The sequence below is a fragment of the Bison bison genome, unplaced genomic scaffold (genome assembly GCF_000754665.1).
Source record: "Bison bison bison isolate TAMUID 2011002044 unplaced genomic scaffold, Bison_UMD1.0 scf7180017864213, whole genome shotgun sequence".
Lineage (NCBI taxonomy): Eukaryota > Metazoa > Chordata > Mammalia > Artiodactyla > Bovidae > Bison > Bison bison.
In genome coordinates this window covers 2286155-2301555 of record NW_011494785.1, presented here as the reverse complement: position 1 = coordinate 2301555, position 15401 = coordinate 2286155, and the positions used below count along the sequence as shown (strand labels likewise).

The following is a 15401-nucleotide window of genomic DNA, read 5'->3' as shown; positions in this document are numbered from 1 at the left end:
TAAAAATTACAGGGACAGAAATCAGATCAGGTTACCACAAGCTCGGCAAGCAGAAGGGGGGTTAATATAAATGGATAAAAAGGAAATGCTATGTCTTGACTGCAGGGATGACTTCATGACTAAGTCTGTCAAAACTCATCAAAATGCAAACCTAAAACAAGTGACTTTTATACTGTTTACCCTTTAATAGACCTGATTTTAAACAAAAAGGCAAAAATAAATGAATTTTAAAAACTGGTCAATTTCATACAATTCCATATGTAGTTATGCTGAAAACAGGTTTCTGCTCCCCCAGGAAATCTACCAAAAAGGAAAGCAAGCTAACAAAGTCACAGTAAAAATACTCTTTCCTAGGAATACTTGATTTTTTAAAGCAGCAGCAGTGAAAGGTCAATATTTATACAATGGAACTGATCACACAGAATGAATTTCTGAAACTATAGTAGCAAGTGAAAGTGAAAGTCGTTCAGTCGTGTTCGACTCTTTGCGACCCCATGGACTAGTGCGTAGCCTTTCCCTTCTCCAGGGGATCTTCCCAACCCAAGGATTGAACCCAGGTCTCCCACACTGCAGGTGGATTCTTTACCAGCTGAGCCACAAGGGAAGCCCAAGAATACTGGAGTGGGTAGCCTATCCCGTTTCCAGCAAACCGGGGTCTCCTGCATCAAGAGATATTTTTGGTAGCAAGGGGTTTTCTGAGCTTCCATTAGGTCAGTGATTTTCTGCCTTTTTGACCACAGTACAGAGTACATACTTAATATTTTACATTTTGTTCAATACACACATGTGTAATGCACTGATGTCTTTTCCCCTAGTCTACTCTACTCAGATCTGTTCCATTCCATTCCATTCTACTATTAATTTTATCTTTTTTTTTTTCCAGCAAGTAACATGCTTTTATTTTACCATCATGCGTATAAAGAAAGACAAATATATCAATGGTACACTTTTAATTTGACAGAGCAGCTTCACAAGTATTTATGCTATTTAGGAAAAGACACATGAATTACTAAGCTGTTAACCAGGCAAATTATCAAGACAGACAATTAAGCCACATATTTTTAGTAGGCTACTTTTTCATGAAGACAACAATTTCCAAAGTATTAAGAATATGAAAAGAACAAGTTACACAGATTATATTTCTAAGCATACAGTTTAATTATTAACAGAAACAAGCTGAAATTCACTACGATATTCATTTAGGTGTTTATATCATACAGAGATACAGCACATTTTTCCAAATGTTCTCAACTGAAAGCAAAATAAAGCCTGTATAGCTCAATTTTCCCAGTAAACAGAAAGAAGGAAAATAACACGATTTTACTAAATACTAGTGAAATAAAGCATGCAGTACTAACCCTCCTTATAAATTAAGTCAAACGAAAACAAGTGAAAGCACTCAGTTGCCTTTTTTACAAAACTCTTTTTTAGGTAATGTACTTAACATTCTAACCCCCTTCAATTCTCACGTGTTAATCCTGGGAAAAGAACCTCTTCTCCCATCACCACTGACAGACAAAGAACCTCCTTGAAGACTCTCCATCTTAATTTAAGGCCCAATTTTAACCTGGCTCATTTTTGCCTATCTGTAGTCTGTTCAGTTTCTCCTGTTTTGGGCACCCATCACAATATCTTCTTCCATCAATTATGGCCTAGATAGTACTTTTCATTTCATCTAAATCTGTCTCCCTTTAAATCCTCTAGATGTTGCTAAAGTGGGTGGAGGATGCAGAAGAGAGCAGAAGAATATAAGAGCTCTGGCAATCTATTAGACAAGACAGCCTGTTCCTTGAAATAATGGAGAGCCAAATTAAAAGACCTGATTTGCACACGCTTATGAGCTAACATTTAAGACAGGAGAGAGACAACGGAGAAGGTGTACTGCCACTCTGGCGCTTAATTATGCTCAGGATGAAAAAAGGAGGCACAAAGAGGTACCCAGCTTTTGGGTGATTCACTAGAGACTGAAAAAGCCTGGTACTTTGAATGGACACCATCTTTAGGCCAACGTGCCATGAGAAGTCTAACTTGTCACCTCAACCACTTGCCTGACAGTTATTAGGGTTCTGCATGATGGGAGCGGAGGATGAGGAACAGAGGATAAGTCTTTTGGGAAAAATAGAAGGGTCTTTTGAGTGCTGGCAGGAAACCTGGAGATTGTTTACCAGAAACCAGAGTGGGGCTGACAAAGTTCTAGAAGATGTCCATCCAGTAGATAGCAGTCAAGGGAACAGCCGGTAGCAGGCAGCGATAGTAGGTGACCAGAGGTGCAAGAAGAGCAATGGAGTCACATAAATCACACAGGCCCAGTGGCCCACTGCAGTTCTCCCTTGATATCATTAATGCCTGGTTATCTACAGGGCATATGCCTGTGCTGTGGAGACGGATGGGTAGAATGGCCTCCTGGACAAATACCTCCAGGTACAAGAGGCAAACCGGAGGCTCTGGGAACTAACAGGGTCCAAGGAGTGCAGATAAAGACTATGCAGTTTACAGCATCACAAGCTTACTCAGGAGTGGTATGAGTCACGGGCCATGCAGCATGTGATATCAATGCAGGAAAGCACGAAGGCCATGTGCAAGTGAAGGAGCATGGCCATGACTGTCTCAATCCTGAGGCTGAGAGAAATGAATGTCCAGAGAAAAAAGGCTCCAGAAATGTCAGAGAAAAAAGTGGGGTTGAGAGGGGTGGTTAGAAGACATATCCGTATCTGTTGCCCAAACACAGGTCCATTAAGAGGCGAAAAGGGACCTTGTACAGAAACCTTCCCAATGGCAAAGTTTAACCAGACTGGAACCCGAAGGGCCTGGGGATTTCCACGGGCTCCCTTACTGGGCGACGTCTGGCTCTACGGACTCCTTCACGCAGCAGGTAGTATTGCAGTGGATCTGGCCACAGGTCCTCTTTGATAATTTCAGCAATCCTGTCAGACTCTGGAAGGCTGTGGTCTGAAAACCAGGTGAAGAAACTGCACACGACCTCTTGGTTCCTGCGAATGAAGGACTGGGGTTCATGGCCCCGGCGCCATATGATTGGAGTGGAAAGAGACACTACTCGGCCAGAGGCTCTGACCTCGTATTCTTTGACAATCAGCTGGTTTCGAAAATACGGGTTTCTCCGAAAGAAGAACTTGAACTTGCAGCCTGTTCGCGGGTGTCTGAGCTCCTTCACCTCCAAATTAGTTATGTATCTTAACATCTCTGCATCTTGGCCTCTAATCATGGGAGACAACTGGGGGTGGTTCCGAAAGGCAGTGACCCAGAAGCCCGGGATATTCTGAATGATGTAGTTCCTCCGCTCCAGGTAGTGTCGACGCATCCACCCGAATTTATGCTCTAGTTGTTGAAAGGCCCGGTCAGCCTGAGCGTTCACAGTGTCCAGTTCCAGCTGGATTGCCTCCAGCGGGTTCATGTGGAGATCCATACGCAGAGGCCGGTGCCCCGCCTCCTCCACCACTCTGTTCTCCACAATTTCTATTTCTTCACCGACTGGCCTCTCCTCCACCTCCATTCCCTGCTCCATTGCTTCCTCCTCCTTCGCTCCTTCCTTCCCCACCACCTCCTCATCCACTGCGACCGAGAAGACGGGGCCGTCTTCAGTCTTCACTTCCTCAGCTTTCGCCTCCGCCATCAAGTCAGACCCCAACTTCTCCGCGCCACAAGTTTCTAGCGGCTTCTCCTGACTCAAGCCCAGCGGCTCTCCGGGCTGACGGCCATTTCCCAGGCTGTCGTCCGTGCCAGGGACCCAGACGCCATTTCCAGACCCTCCGTAGGTGGAGCCGGCTCTAGCCTCACTTCGGGCGCTACGTAACCGCCGTCCCCGCCTGCTCGGATCTGGAATGTACTGGCACAGCCTGGATCTGGGGGAGCAGCTGGGGGTGCGTCTTCCTCCTCTGGAAGCTGGGGTGGTGGGAGCGTGACGGCCTCGAAATACCCCTCACCCGTCTCTGCCATCACCTGTGACGCCTCTGTTTTCAGGCACCGGGAAGGGTCCGGAGCTCCGGCGGCACAGTCGGATGTGGCGAGGCTGTGGGTTTCAAGGAGAGGGGTCCTCTCGCCCCCGTCTGGGCTGCTCATGTCAGCAGCACTCAGATAAACCGAAGGCCAACGTCTGTTTTCCTCTCAGAAGCCGCGCTCGACGAAAACTGGTCGCTCGTACCACTCACTCTCTAATCTCTCTATTATTTCTCTATTATTATTTTTAAAGTTCAGTTGGAAAGCAAAGGATCTACCTTGGTTCCTGGCAGACTACAAGCAGCAGTCTGAGAAACACCACTGGACCTTATGGCATATTGTCTATATGGGACAGGATGTTCCCAGCCTGTCCCCGATATCTCTTTTTGTACTGAGTTTAGCACTTTTTTCATTTGAAATGAAGAGTATATACATGTTGGTGTCCAGGGGGTTATCCCATTTCTAATTATAAAAAATTGTTTAAATGTTTCTAAGGTATTGTCTTGGGGAAAACAACACCACAAATGAAAGATGATAATAGGAGGTGATAATAGATAGCATCAGGTAAACAGTTTAATGATAAGACTCATAAGCCTGTCTATACACCCATCCCATAAGTATTTCTTTACATGCCTGTATCAACAGGGACTATGCCAAAGCCTTTGACTGTGTGGGTCACAATAAACTGTGGAAAATTCTTCAAGAGATGGGAATACTAGACCACCTGATCTGCCTCTTGAGAAATTTGTATGCAGGTCAGGAAGCAACAGTTAGAACTGGACATGGAACAACAGACTGGTTCCAAATAGGAAAAGGAGTTCATCAAGGCTGTATATTGTCACCCTGCTTATTTAATTTATATGCAGAGTACATCACGAGAAACGCTAGACTGGAAGAAACACAAGCTGGAATCAAGATTGCTGGGAGAAATATCAATAACCTCAGATATGCAGGTGACACCACCCTTATGGCAGAAAGTGAAGAGGAACTCAAAAGCCTCTTGATGAGTGGACAGTGAAAAAGTTGGCTTAAAGCTCAACATTCAGAAAACGAAGATCATGGCATCCGGTCCCATCACTTCATGGCAAATAGATGGGGAAATAGTGGAAAGAGTGAGAGACTTTATTTTTTGGGGCTCCAAAATCACTGCAGATGGTGACTGCAGCCATGAAATTAAAAGACGTTTACGCCTTGGAAGGAAAGTTATGACCAACCTAGACAGCCTATTAAAAAGCAGAGAGATTACTTTGCCAACAAAGGTCCATCTAGTCAAGGCTATGGTTTTTCCAGTAGTCATGTATGGATGTGAGAGTTGGACTGTAAAGAAAGCTGAGTGCCAAGAATTGATGCTTTTGAACTGTTATGTTGGAGAAGACTCTTGAGAGTCCCTTGGACAGCAAGGAGATCAAATCAGTCCATCCTAAGGAGATCATTCCTGGGTGTACATTGGAAGGACTGCTGTTGAAACTGAAATTCCAATACTTTGGCCACCTGAAGCAAAGTGCTGACTCATCTGAAAAGACCCTGATGCTGGGAAAGATTAAGGGGCTGGGGGAGAAGGGGACGACAGAGGATGAGATGGTTGGATGGCATCACTGACTCAATGGACATAAGTTTGGATACTCTGGGAGTTGGTGATGGACAGGGAGGCCTGGCATGCTGCAGTCCATGGGGTTGCAAAGAGTCGGACACGACTGAGCAACAGAACGGAACTGAACGGAACTGCTCAAGAGCTAGACACTTGACAGAGATCTGGGGATTACAAGAGCAGAAAAAATAGACATGGTTTTTTACCTTCAAGGCAAAATAAGTAAGGGAGAAGGACATTATATAAATAAAATGCTATATCTAAATGTTTACAGCACACACTAGAAAATCCTGAAAACAGGATTATTATACTGTACTAAGTATATCTCCAATAGAATATACTTTAAGCTTTGAAAAAAGAAAGAAATTCTCAAAGGTGAGTACACAGCCAGGAAATAACAGGCAATATAAGAAACACAGTGCATTTAGCCCATAAGGGACCACACAAATTATGAATTATAGAAAGTCTTCTTCTTCGTTTTGTACCCTGTACGTGCTTCTATTACTGCACATATCATTGTGTACAGTACTATTTACAGGCCAGTCTCTATAGAATATAAGCTCCCCACAGGCAGTTCTTGTTTTTCTGCTTAAAGAGTGCTTGGCATTTAAGATGCATTCAACCACTGTGTACTGCATTGAAAGGAAACCAATTTAAAAAACACAGGAGACAGTAGTCAAGGTATTTAGGTATACATACCCACAAGATTTATAAAGCTAAGTTCTAGGTGGAGAATCACCTTTGTAAAACATCCTGCCCCACATAATCCACATAAAGTCTACAAAATGAAAGGTGTTAAAAAAAAGCATATAGTTATCTTGAATTTTCATTGGTGACATAAAAATATCTACAACTAAAAAGGTCCAATTTCACAATAAATACAAACTGTTACTGATAACAACTTTTTATCTCATAAAAGTGATACCTGATTAATACCTGAGGGAGCTGTTGTTGGGATTTTTTAGGTCTTGATGAAGTTTAATTACCCATTCCTGATACTCTTGTTTTTGAATGGCAGTCGATTGTTTTAATTCATTGGACCACTTATTTTCTAAGTCCTAAAAAGAGACAGTATACCAACTAGTTAATTTTTTTTTTTCTTCACAAAAATAAACAAAGGCACTCTGAAAGTCATTATATATACCTCAATTACCTGCTGGGATTCGAAATGCTGAGCAGCTAGGGTGTTCACATCTTGGTCTGTCAGTGACTTTCCCAACTCCTGCATCACTTTTTCCATTTCAATACCTTGTCTGAAACATAAATAAGTAGACTGAATACAGTCATCACATTTTAAAGGTGCAGAACCACTTCAGATTCATGGAATAACTGCTATGAAGCGCAAAGAACATTTTCTTCTTATAGGAAGGTGCCCAGGAATTGCAACAGTACTGTCTGGAAAGCAGTCTGAAGCCCTGGCAATGGACAGGTGGAAACAATGATGCTAACATCGTATAGTATACATAACATCACGTGTGTAGTTAAATGGGAATCTAAATTTAGTACATAAAGGAGAACATTCAGAATCCAGGAGATAGTTCAATTTCCATAACTAATATTGAAAAGTCCAGAGCCTTTTTCACTTGCAGATTTTCACAAAGAAGATACTCCGCAATTCAGCTCAAAGTACATTTTTTATTCCTCTGAATGTGAGTTAAAGTGACTTCAACCTTCGAATCACACGTTATAATCAGAAGCTGCCAGTTAGGTTCTAAGAATCAAACTGGTATTAAGTCACAGCGTTCTGTTTCTAGAGGAATGTGAAACACATTCTGAAGATACATTTTAGTCTTAATTTATCCAAATAAACAATGTGTGGAAATTAAAAATGGTATTTCCCCATGAGAAAAACTAACGGTGCTACAAGTTCAGACAGTGGTTATTTACGGAGGAAACAGGTGGGAACTGCTGGATGGGTAGGAGGGAGCCTTCTGCAGGCTGGAGATCACCTCCTTCTTCATCTGGGAGAGGAGCACACTGGTGTGCTTACTTAGTGAAAGCTTACTGAACTGTATACCTACAGTTTATTGCCTTTTTATATGTAGGTTATATTTTAATAAATAAGTTGATTAAAACATCTCTAATAAAAATGTATTAATCAAGTTTGTTCTAAAACACATTTCAAACAAACTTGGAAGCAGTGAAACAGACATGAACTAAAGGACTTCACTATCATTTTAGTCAGTTGACGTAAATTGCTCTTAAAAGAGAAACTGTACTTACTTCTAAGAACTGATTAACATACTTAAATGTATATCATAAATGAAACTCATTCGTATGTTATATTTTTATACATCTCAATGTAAACCTTCTGGTATCAAATATTCAGTACTACTTAATTCCCACTTAATGATAATGCAGGTGACCTCACTAATTTTTAATAATTACTAGAGGTCAGGTGAAGATAATGCTTGCAAGTAAGATTTTTATTAAAACAGAAATAACTGCTAAGCATTTATAATTACAAACTTTGATACAATATATTAATATTTTACATTACACATGTTCCCTCTAGTGGATAAAAAGTATCACTGCCACTTTAAAGTTTCAAAGAACTATCTTGAATCTGGTTTGCTAAAAAGAGGGAAATTTTCATTCAGGAAAAAGAAAACTAATAAATAACAATTCAACAAATAAAACTTCAGGAACATTTATTTCACCCTAAATGTGTTAGAAGTGCAAGTACAGTTAATGATATAACATTTATGTCTACGGTTAAGATGAAAGAAAAATTTATTATATGAAATACTATGTAGTGGCTCAGGATGTCTGTCATGATGATTCTGACAACCTGTACGTTATCTTGAAGACATTTAAGAAAAAAGATCATTGTAACTGTGTTGATGTTGTATTGAGACAAATTCTTTTAAAGATGTAAAATGGGATTAAAATGAAAGGAGAGATGAGAAAATGCGTCACTTCTACTCACAATTAGATAAATGAATTAAACACCAAAATTTTGGGTGAACTTCCACTAATGAATTCCAACTTACTATTAGTTATACGATTCAACTTTGCAAAAAATATTACCTGCCTTGAAGAGAACATGGTTTATTTTTATTTAAGCTGACAGTTTGGACACGTGAAAAACTATGAAACTGTTCTTAAAATAAATGTTTGCAAACATTTTTAAAGTCTTTATTGAACTTGTTACAATAGTTATGTGTTTTATGTTTTGTTTTTTTGGCCATGAGGCATGTGAGATCTTAGTTCCCCAACCAGGGATCCAACCTGCACCCCCTGCATTTGAAGGTGAAGTTTCAACCACTGGACAACCAGGGAAGCCCCAAATGCATTCCATTATTATCTGTATGTTTGGGGGTGGGCAAACAAAGCCCCGTCAAGAAGTCTGGCCAAAGGACATTTCAAAAAATAACATAAACCAAAACAAATCCCTATTGAAAAACTATCCTGTAACAGAAAAATATATATATAAAGTACCAGTAAATGCTGATAATTAGTAACTTAATGCAGTTTCCAAAAAAACTGAAAGGTTAAGTGGAATAAGAACCTTCTTCCAACTTAGAAAAAAGAACAATTATAGAACAGTGATGGCCAGAGATGAAATTTTCTGGGAGGTGGAGTGAGCAGGCAGCAAAGAGAACCACAGCTCAGAGCAACTCAGCTGCTGACTGAAAGCAGGAGCGAGCGACAGCCACTGACGTGAACCACAGATGCCGAGCTGTGCATTTTTTAATATCCCTAAACAGGTTGGAGAAGACTCTTGAGAGTCCCTTGGACTGCAAGGAGATCCAACCAGTCTATTCTAAAGGAGATCAGTCCTGGGTGTTCATTGGAAGGACTGACGCTAAAGCTGAAACTCCAATACTTTGGCCACCTCATGTGAAGAGTTGACTCATTGGAAAAGAGTCTGATGCTGGAAGGGATTGTGGGCAGGAGAAGGGGATGACAGAGGATGAGATGGCTGGATGGCATCACCAACTTGATGGACATGAGTTTGAGTAAACTTCGGGAGTTGGTGATGGACAGGGAGGCCTGGCGTGCTGCGATTCACAGGGTCACAAAGAGTCGGACACGACTGAGCGACTGAACTGAACTGAAGTGAAACACGTAGAACGAGTGTAGGCCCAGAAAACCTAAGACCTGAGAACAGATTCAGAATGAGAGGAAGATTGTATTATCTGAAGCCCCAGTGGGGAAAAAAATCAAACAAATGAAGTTCAACAGAAGGTAATTAGTGTTGGGTGACGAGCACCATATTTTAAAAACTCTAATCTGTATTTCACGCTTATTTTCAAGTATGTTCACAGTATTCCATGTGTGCATGCTTAGTTGCTTCAGTTGTGTCTGACTCTTTGCGACCCAATGGACTGTAGGCCACCAGGGTCCTCTGTCCATGGGGTTCTCCAGGCAAGAATGAATACTGGAGTGGGTTGCCATGTCCTCCACTAGGGGATCTTCCCGACCCAGGGATCAATCCGACATCTCCTGAGTCTCCTGCATTGCAGGCAGATTCTTTACTCAGAGCCACCTGGGAAGTCTGTGGACAATATTATTGGATATGAAATAAAGAACTAGAGGAAATCCATTTCTGCCTCAGTAAACTGGGGCAGTAACAGTAGGGTTGTGGATCAAATGAGACAGGGCATCTGTTAAGGACTGCATGTTCGTGGCCCCCCAGAGTACAAATGTTGAAACCCTAACCTTCACTGTGATGTTATGTGGAGGTGGGGCCTTTGGCAGGCAATCAGGTTGAGGTAAGCTCCAGAGGTTGGCATCCTCATGATGGAATTAGTCTGGAAGAAGGGGTGCTACTGTTCTCTGTCTATAGCAACATGCCAGGAGCGTGCATGGAGGAAAGGCTAAGGAAGCAATGTCAGGAAGGCACTGGCTACAAGCCAGGCGGTGGGTCCTCACCAGACACTGAGTCTGCTGGCACCGTGACCTTGGACAACTCAGCCTCCAGACTGTAGGAGATCAATTTCTGCTGTTTAAGCCATCCAGTCTGTGTTGTTGTTGTTGTTTTTTTTAATATAGTGGCCTGAATGAAGACAGCATCCAAAGCACTTTGCACAGGGCCTGGAACAAAGCTGACCTTCAGAAGAGATAAGTTCTTCCTCCATCAGAACTAAGAGTAGATAGAGCCATCATAATTCGTTTAGGTAAATCCCTTGAGGAGTTCTATAAACTAGGAGAACCTTACCTGCCCAGGTGAAATGAGAGATCGAAACACACAAGAAAATCACTTTCTAATGTTGAAGATGATTTTCTATTCTATTTTTCAGTTTTATTTAAAAAAAAAAAGAGAACACGCTGTTCTATAGCCTGTCATTATTTGATGATGTAACATTTAACTACGGTAATGCAAGAACTAGGAAGTACCTCTCCCGTAACTTTTTCAGCTCCACGTCTCTTTCGCCAATGAGTTCAGAGATACTGACGAAGTAGTTGTGTTCCAAGTTTAGGAGAGTTTCAGAGGCTGGAGAATGGATGAGGTCATGGTACACATCCGCGAAGTCTTCATCCCAGCTGGGCTCCTCGGGCCTCGCATGCTCTAGTGTGGTCTGCGAGATGGGACCAGACATTCTTAAATCCTGATGCAGTGCTCTTGGTTAACACACTGCTAGAGAAGTGAGTATACTATGATTCCATTTCGGTACATCAAAGGACAGAAAGGCCCTCTATTTATGTGTTTATAGGTTACATAGGATTATCTGAGCATACACAAAAAATACGGAAAGAAGTGAACTCAGTTGTCAATGTGGGTTACCTGGAGGCAGGGATAAGGGGAAGGTGTTAATGTGAAGCAAGGGATAGAAGTGTCCATAATTCAAAATAAAAAAAGAAAGGGTGATAAGTAAGCTCTCATTTCCATAAAACATACAAACACATTTGAAGGGGCTGTTTGTAGCAGAGCGGGATTTTTAAGTACCTTACTTTGTATTCTAATGTGCCACGTGAGAGAATAACTTGCATATAGTAATTGTATCATCAGAAAAAAAGCTTTTCATTATTAAAAATATATTAATAAAAAAGGTTTTGTAGGCTATATATTTAGAGAATGAGCTTACCTATGTAATAACACTGCCCTTGATAACCCAATTCATTCATAGGATTTTACATCAAGATATACAGGCAAAACTTTCTTACTTTGAACTCAGGTATTGTTTTCTTCATAAAATGTAAGTCCCCTCAATTAAATGTATGAAAACAGTAGTTATCAAAATGATAAAGGGACTGCATAAACACTGAGAAGCAAACAAACAAAAAACCCGGAAACACACAGAAGCAGCAAAGAGACACCCTGAGTGCACACACAAGCACGTCTGGGGAGACAGATGCCTGGCCCCAGACGCGTGCCATGACAACACATCTGACGCACACAGCGCCCTACAGCGGCGGAAAACTGACATGCTCCGAAGTCCCCCGCCAAAGGTCATACGATACAACGGCAAAGAGGAAATTACACAAAGATTTCAACATTTTTTCTATTTTTGATCTTTGCAACTAGACACCTGTAAAAGAGAACAATCTAAATTCTTCCCTTTTCTTACCAACGAAAATACCCCAAATGGGAATCTATGATAGGACTCAAAATAATAATGCCCCTTACATACAACAAACGGATAAATCATGGAAACAGGTATTCTGAACCGGGACAATCAGGTAAACTCTTCCCCTTGTTCCCTTTCACTTATACTTGGATCAACTCTAGGTCAGGAGGGGAGACTTATTAAGAGAATCAGCCGAATGTAGACGGTGGATTTCATCTGCCCCGCAACTCTGCAAACCCGGACCACGCTCTGATAACTTCTATGTATCCCTAGACCCAGCATCCCTCTAGGAATTATAATCAGTCTATGTGACTTAGGCTCTGTTCCAAATTCACTCTGGGCTTGGGCTGAAGTTGTGTAAGAAGGAGCCAAGGTCAAATCCGAGGGACCTGCTTGGCCATACATAACACCAGACATTCAGTAGCCCCACAAGGTCAGATCAGCTCATTATGTAACTGGCAAGCCTCAGTTTACAACTCAGGCTGGAGTGAGACTTGTGAATAGGGAGAAGCATCTTACTACACGAGATGCACCCAACAGAATTCTTACTCACCGTCAGTCAACTAGAACTCTGGCACCGAGTTTACACACTTCCTCCCTGTCCCACATCCTGAGACCAGCCTGGGCCACTTGGATGTCCTGGTGGATGATTCACTAAGGCCCTGCCTTCCAGTGTCCCTCAACGCTGTATTTTTAATAAGTTCTCCCCTTTGCCTGACACTCATTCCATATCCTCCCTGGGAACAGCTCAGCCACTAAAATTCAAACACTCAGTCACTGATTACAAACTCCAACTGAAACTTCTCGTTCAGCAGCTCCGAGGCAACTGGTTCTGTAGCCTCACCAGGACCTCTGCTTCACAATCTCCACTATCTGAGCTGTTGGCTCTCTCTCACTGCCCTTTCTTCCTGATAAAGCTTACAGTCAATCACTGTCTTGCCCACATCCTCTTTGCCCACCTAACAAAACCACATCGTATTCCTCTAGCTCCACCTGCAGTCAGGCTCTGGGGAGCCGCAGCAGAAAAATCACAGAAGTCCAGACCAAATCCTGTTATTTGCAAGCTTGTGGCTGGATGTATTGTTGTTTACTTGCTAAGTTGTGGCCAACTCTTTTGCGACCCCATGGACTGTGGCCCGCCAGTCTCCTCTGTCCATGGGATTCTCCAGGCAAGAATACTGGAGTGGATTGCCATTTCCTTCTCCAGGGCATCTTCCTGGCCCAGGGATTGAACCCATGTCCCCTGCATTGGCAGGTGGATGCTTTACCACTGAGCCACTGAGGAAGCTCTCTGTGCTGGTTACTAGTTAATAAAAGAGAAGAAGGCAGACGTTTCCAGGTGGATATTCAGATAAGCCAGGTAGGTCAACAGACAATTACAATAAAGGATCTAGTCAAGATTCTGTCTAGGTGTCTTCTCTTCTCAGTCTACCCTGGGCTACTCCATTGAGCAATGAATAATTTTTTAACATAAGCATGCTCCATGTATATGTGGGATATACTCATATGAAAAAATTCATTGTTTATCTGAAATTCTAGTTTATTTATTTATTTAGGGCCACACCACACAGCATGTGGGATCTCACTTCCCCAACCAGGGATCAAACCCACAAGCCCCTGCACTGGAAGCACAGATTCTTAACCACTGGACCACCAGGGAAGTCCCTGAAATTCTAAGTTAAATGGGTGGCTGTATTTTTAATGACTAACTCTGGCCACCCTATGCTGGGTAGAAACACAAAAGCAGCGTCTCATTTCACAGGAACATTACAGGAAGCACTGCGTCCTGTGTGCTCACCTCGGTACCAAGAAGGACGCACACAAGCGCTGACACAGGGTGCGTACTACGGAGTAACTCTCTGTACACAGAGCACAGAGGTTCTACAGCTGCTCCAGTGTTACCCTGGCCATTTACACACCCTCGTCATTCTGCTTCAGAAACAAACACACACACAGAAAAAGCCATCAGATCTGTGTTACTTCAGGCTGGGCATGGAGGAAGCGGAAATGGGACGAAGGCAGTCAAAAGACACAAGCTTCCAGTTATAGTAAGTACTAGGCATGTTGTGTGCGATGTGATACATATAACGAACACTGCTGTATGGCACACATGAAAGGTGAGAGAACAAATCCTCAGCACAGGAGGAAACATTTTACTTTCTATTTCTTTAACTCTGTGTCTGTATGAGATGACGGATGTTCAGTAAATTTGTTGTGATAACCATTCCCTGATGTGTGTATGTCAAATCATCATGCTGTACACCTTAAACTCATGCAGTGTCATATGCCAACTACATTCCCAACATCTCAATAAAACTGTAAGAAAAAAACCCAAACAAACACATCAGAGTCCAGAACATCCCTGAAATTTAGGGTCTTATCTATTTTTGTACCTCTGCATAGGCTTTGGCCCATGTGCTTGCCAGCTGATGGAGGTCAACTTCACCTGACTTCACAGCTTCCAGGGCAGCTTCGGCCTCTCTGTCATAATCTCTGAGGGATTCTTCTTCGATATACTGGCTCAGAGCTTCTTTTAAGTCTGTAATATCGATAACAAATACCACCATTGGCAGACATAAATTGGGAACATTTTACCTGGCTAAGCATTCCAGTGTGACACTCCTGTCAAGCTTATACCCTTAAGAGCATGTCTAACTACGATAAATTCAGCTTAGAGGATCATTCAACTAATCTCACACTTATTTTTCTTTACAACCACAGGTTACTGAATGGTCAAAATTCTTAACTCTTATGTAATATAACCCTGATACTAATTAAAAACATTAATTTCTGAAGTCCTCATCTGAAACCGACTAGAGAAAAGCACATAAAGACCTTCTACAGAGGGAGGGTATGAAGCTTTCTGTATTTAAATGAGCTTCCTATATAACTTTCAAGGATATTATTGTTGTGTGTGTGTGTGCTCAGTTGCTTCAGTTGTGTTGAACTCTTGGTGACCCCACGGAATGTAGCCCGCCAGGCTCCTCTGTCCATGGGATTCTCCAGGCAAGAATGCTGGGGTGGGTTGCCATGCCCTTCTCCAGGGAATCTTCCTGACCCAGGGATTGAACCTGCATCTCTTGTGTTTCCTGCCTTGCAGGCAGATTCTTTACCCACTAAGCTACGTGGGAAGGCCATATATTGATACATTCTTTGAACCTGAAATAGAACTTGAGTGATCAGCATATTAAAACTGATTTATTTCAGATGATCTACAATTCCAACTTCAGACACACTAAAGACTGCTTTGAGGATGAGAAGACCATGGCTTTCATCTTGGGCACTTCCTTGCTCCCTCCCTCTTTCAGGTTGCTGGCCCTGGGGGAGACCAGCTGCAGGTGCGG

The 15401-nt window shown here is 42.3% G+C and overlaps 2 protein-coding genes across 3 annotated transcripts in view; both read right to left on the bottom strand.

The window, feature by feature from the left end:
* Positions 1–15401, bottom strand: part of LOC104992214 (chromosome unknown open reading frame, human C12orf4) — a 38973-nt gene that overhangs the window by 19802 nt on the left and 3770 nt on the right. Inside the window, exons 3-6 of one of the 2 annotated variants that reach the window (XM_010844991.1) lie at positions 14451–14596; positions 10886–11067; positions 6687–6795; positions 6479–6600 (exon numbers count right to left, since the gene is read on the bottom strand). In XM_010844991.1, the coding sequence (XP_010843293.1) occupies positions 6479–6600; positions 6687–6795; positions 10886–11067; positions 14451–14596 (559 nt within the window). The remainder of the gene's footprint in view (positions 1–6478; positions 6601–6686; positions 6796–10885; positions 11068–14450; positions 14597–15401) is intronic. The other variant, XM_010844992.1, reaches the window with a different exon arrangement.
* LOC104992213 (testis-specific Y-encoded-like protein 1) lies at positions 862–4637 on the bottom strand. The gene is given in 3 exon segments (XM_010844990.1): positions 862–1881; positions 2010–3738; positions 3741–4637. Coding segments are annotated over 2 exon segments (1293 nt in total). The 5' UTR covers positions 4078–4637; the 3' UTR covers positions 862–1881; positions 2010–2782.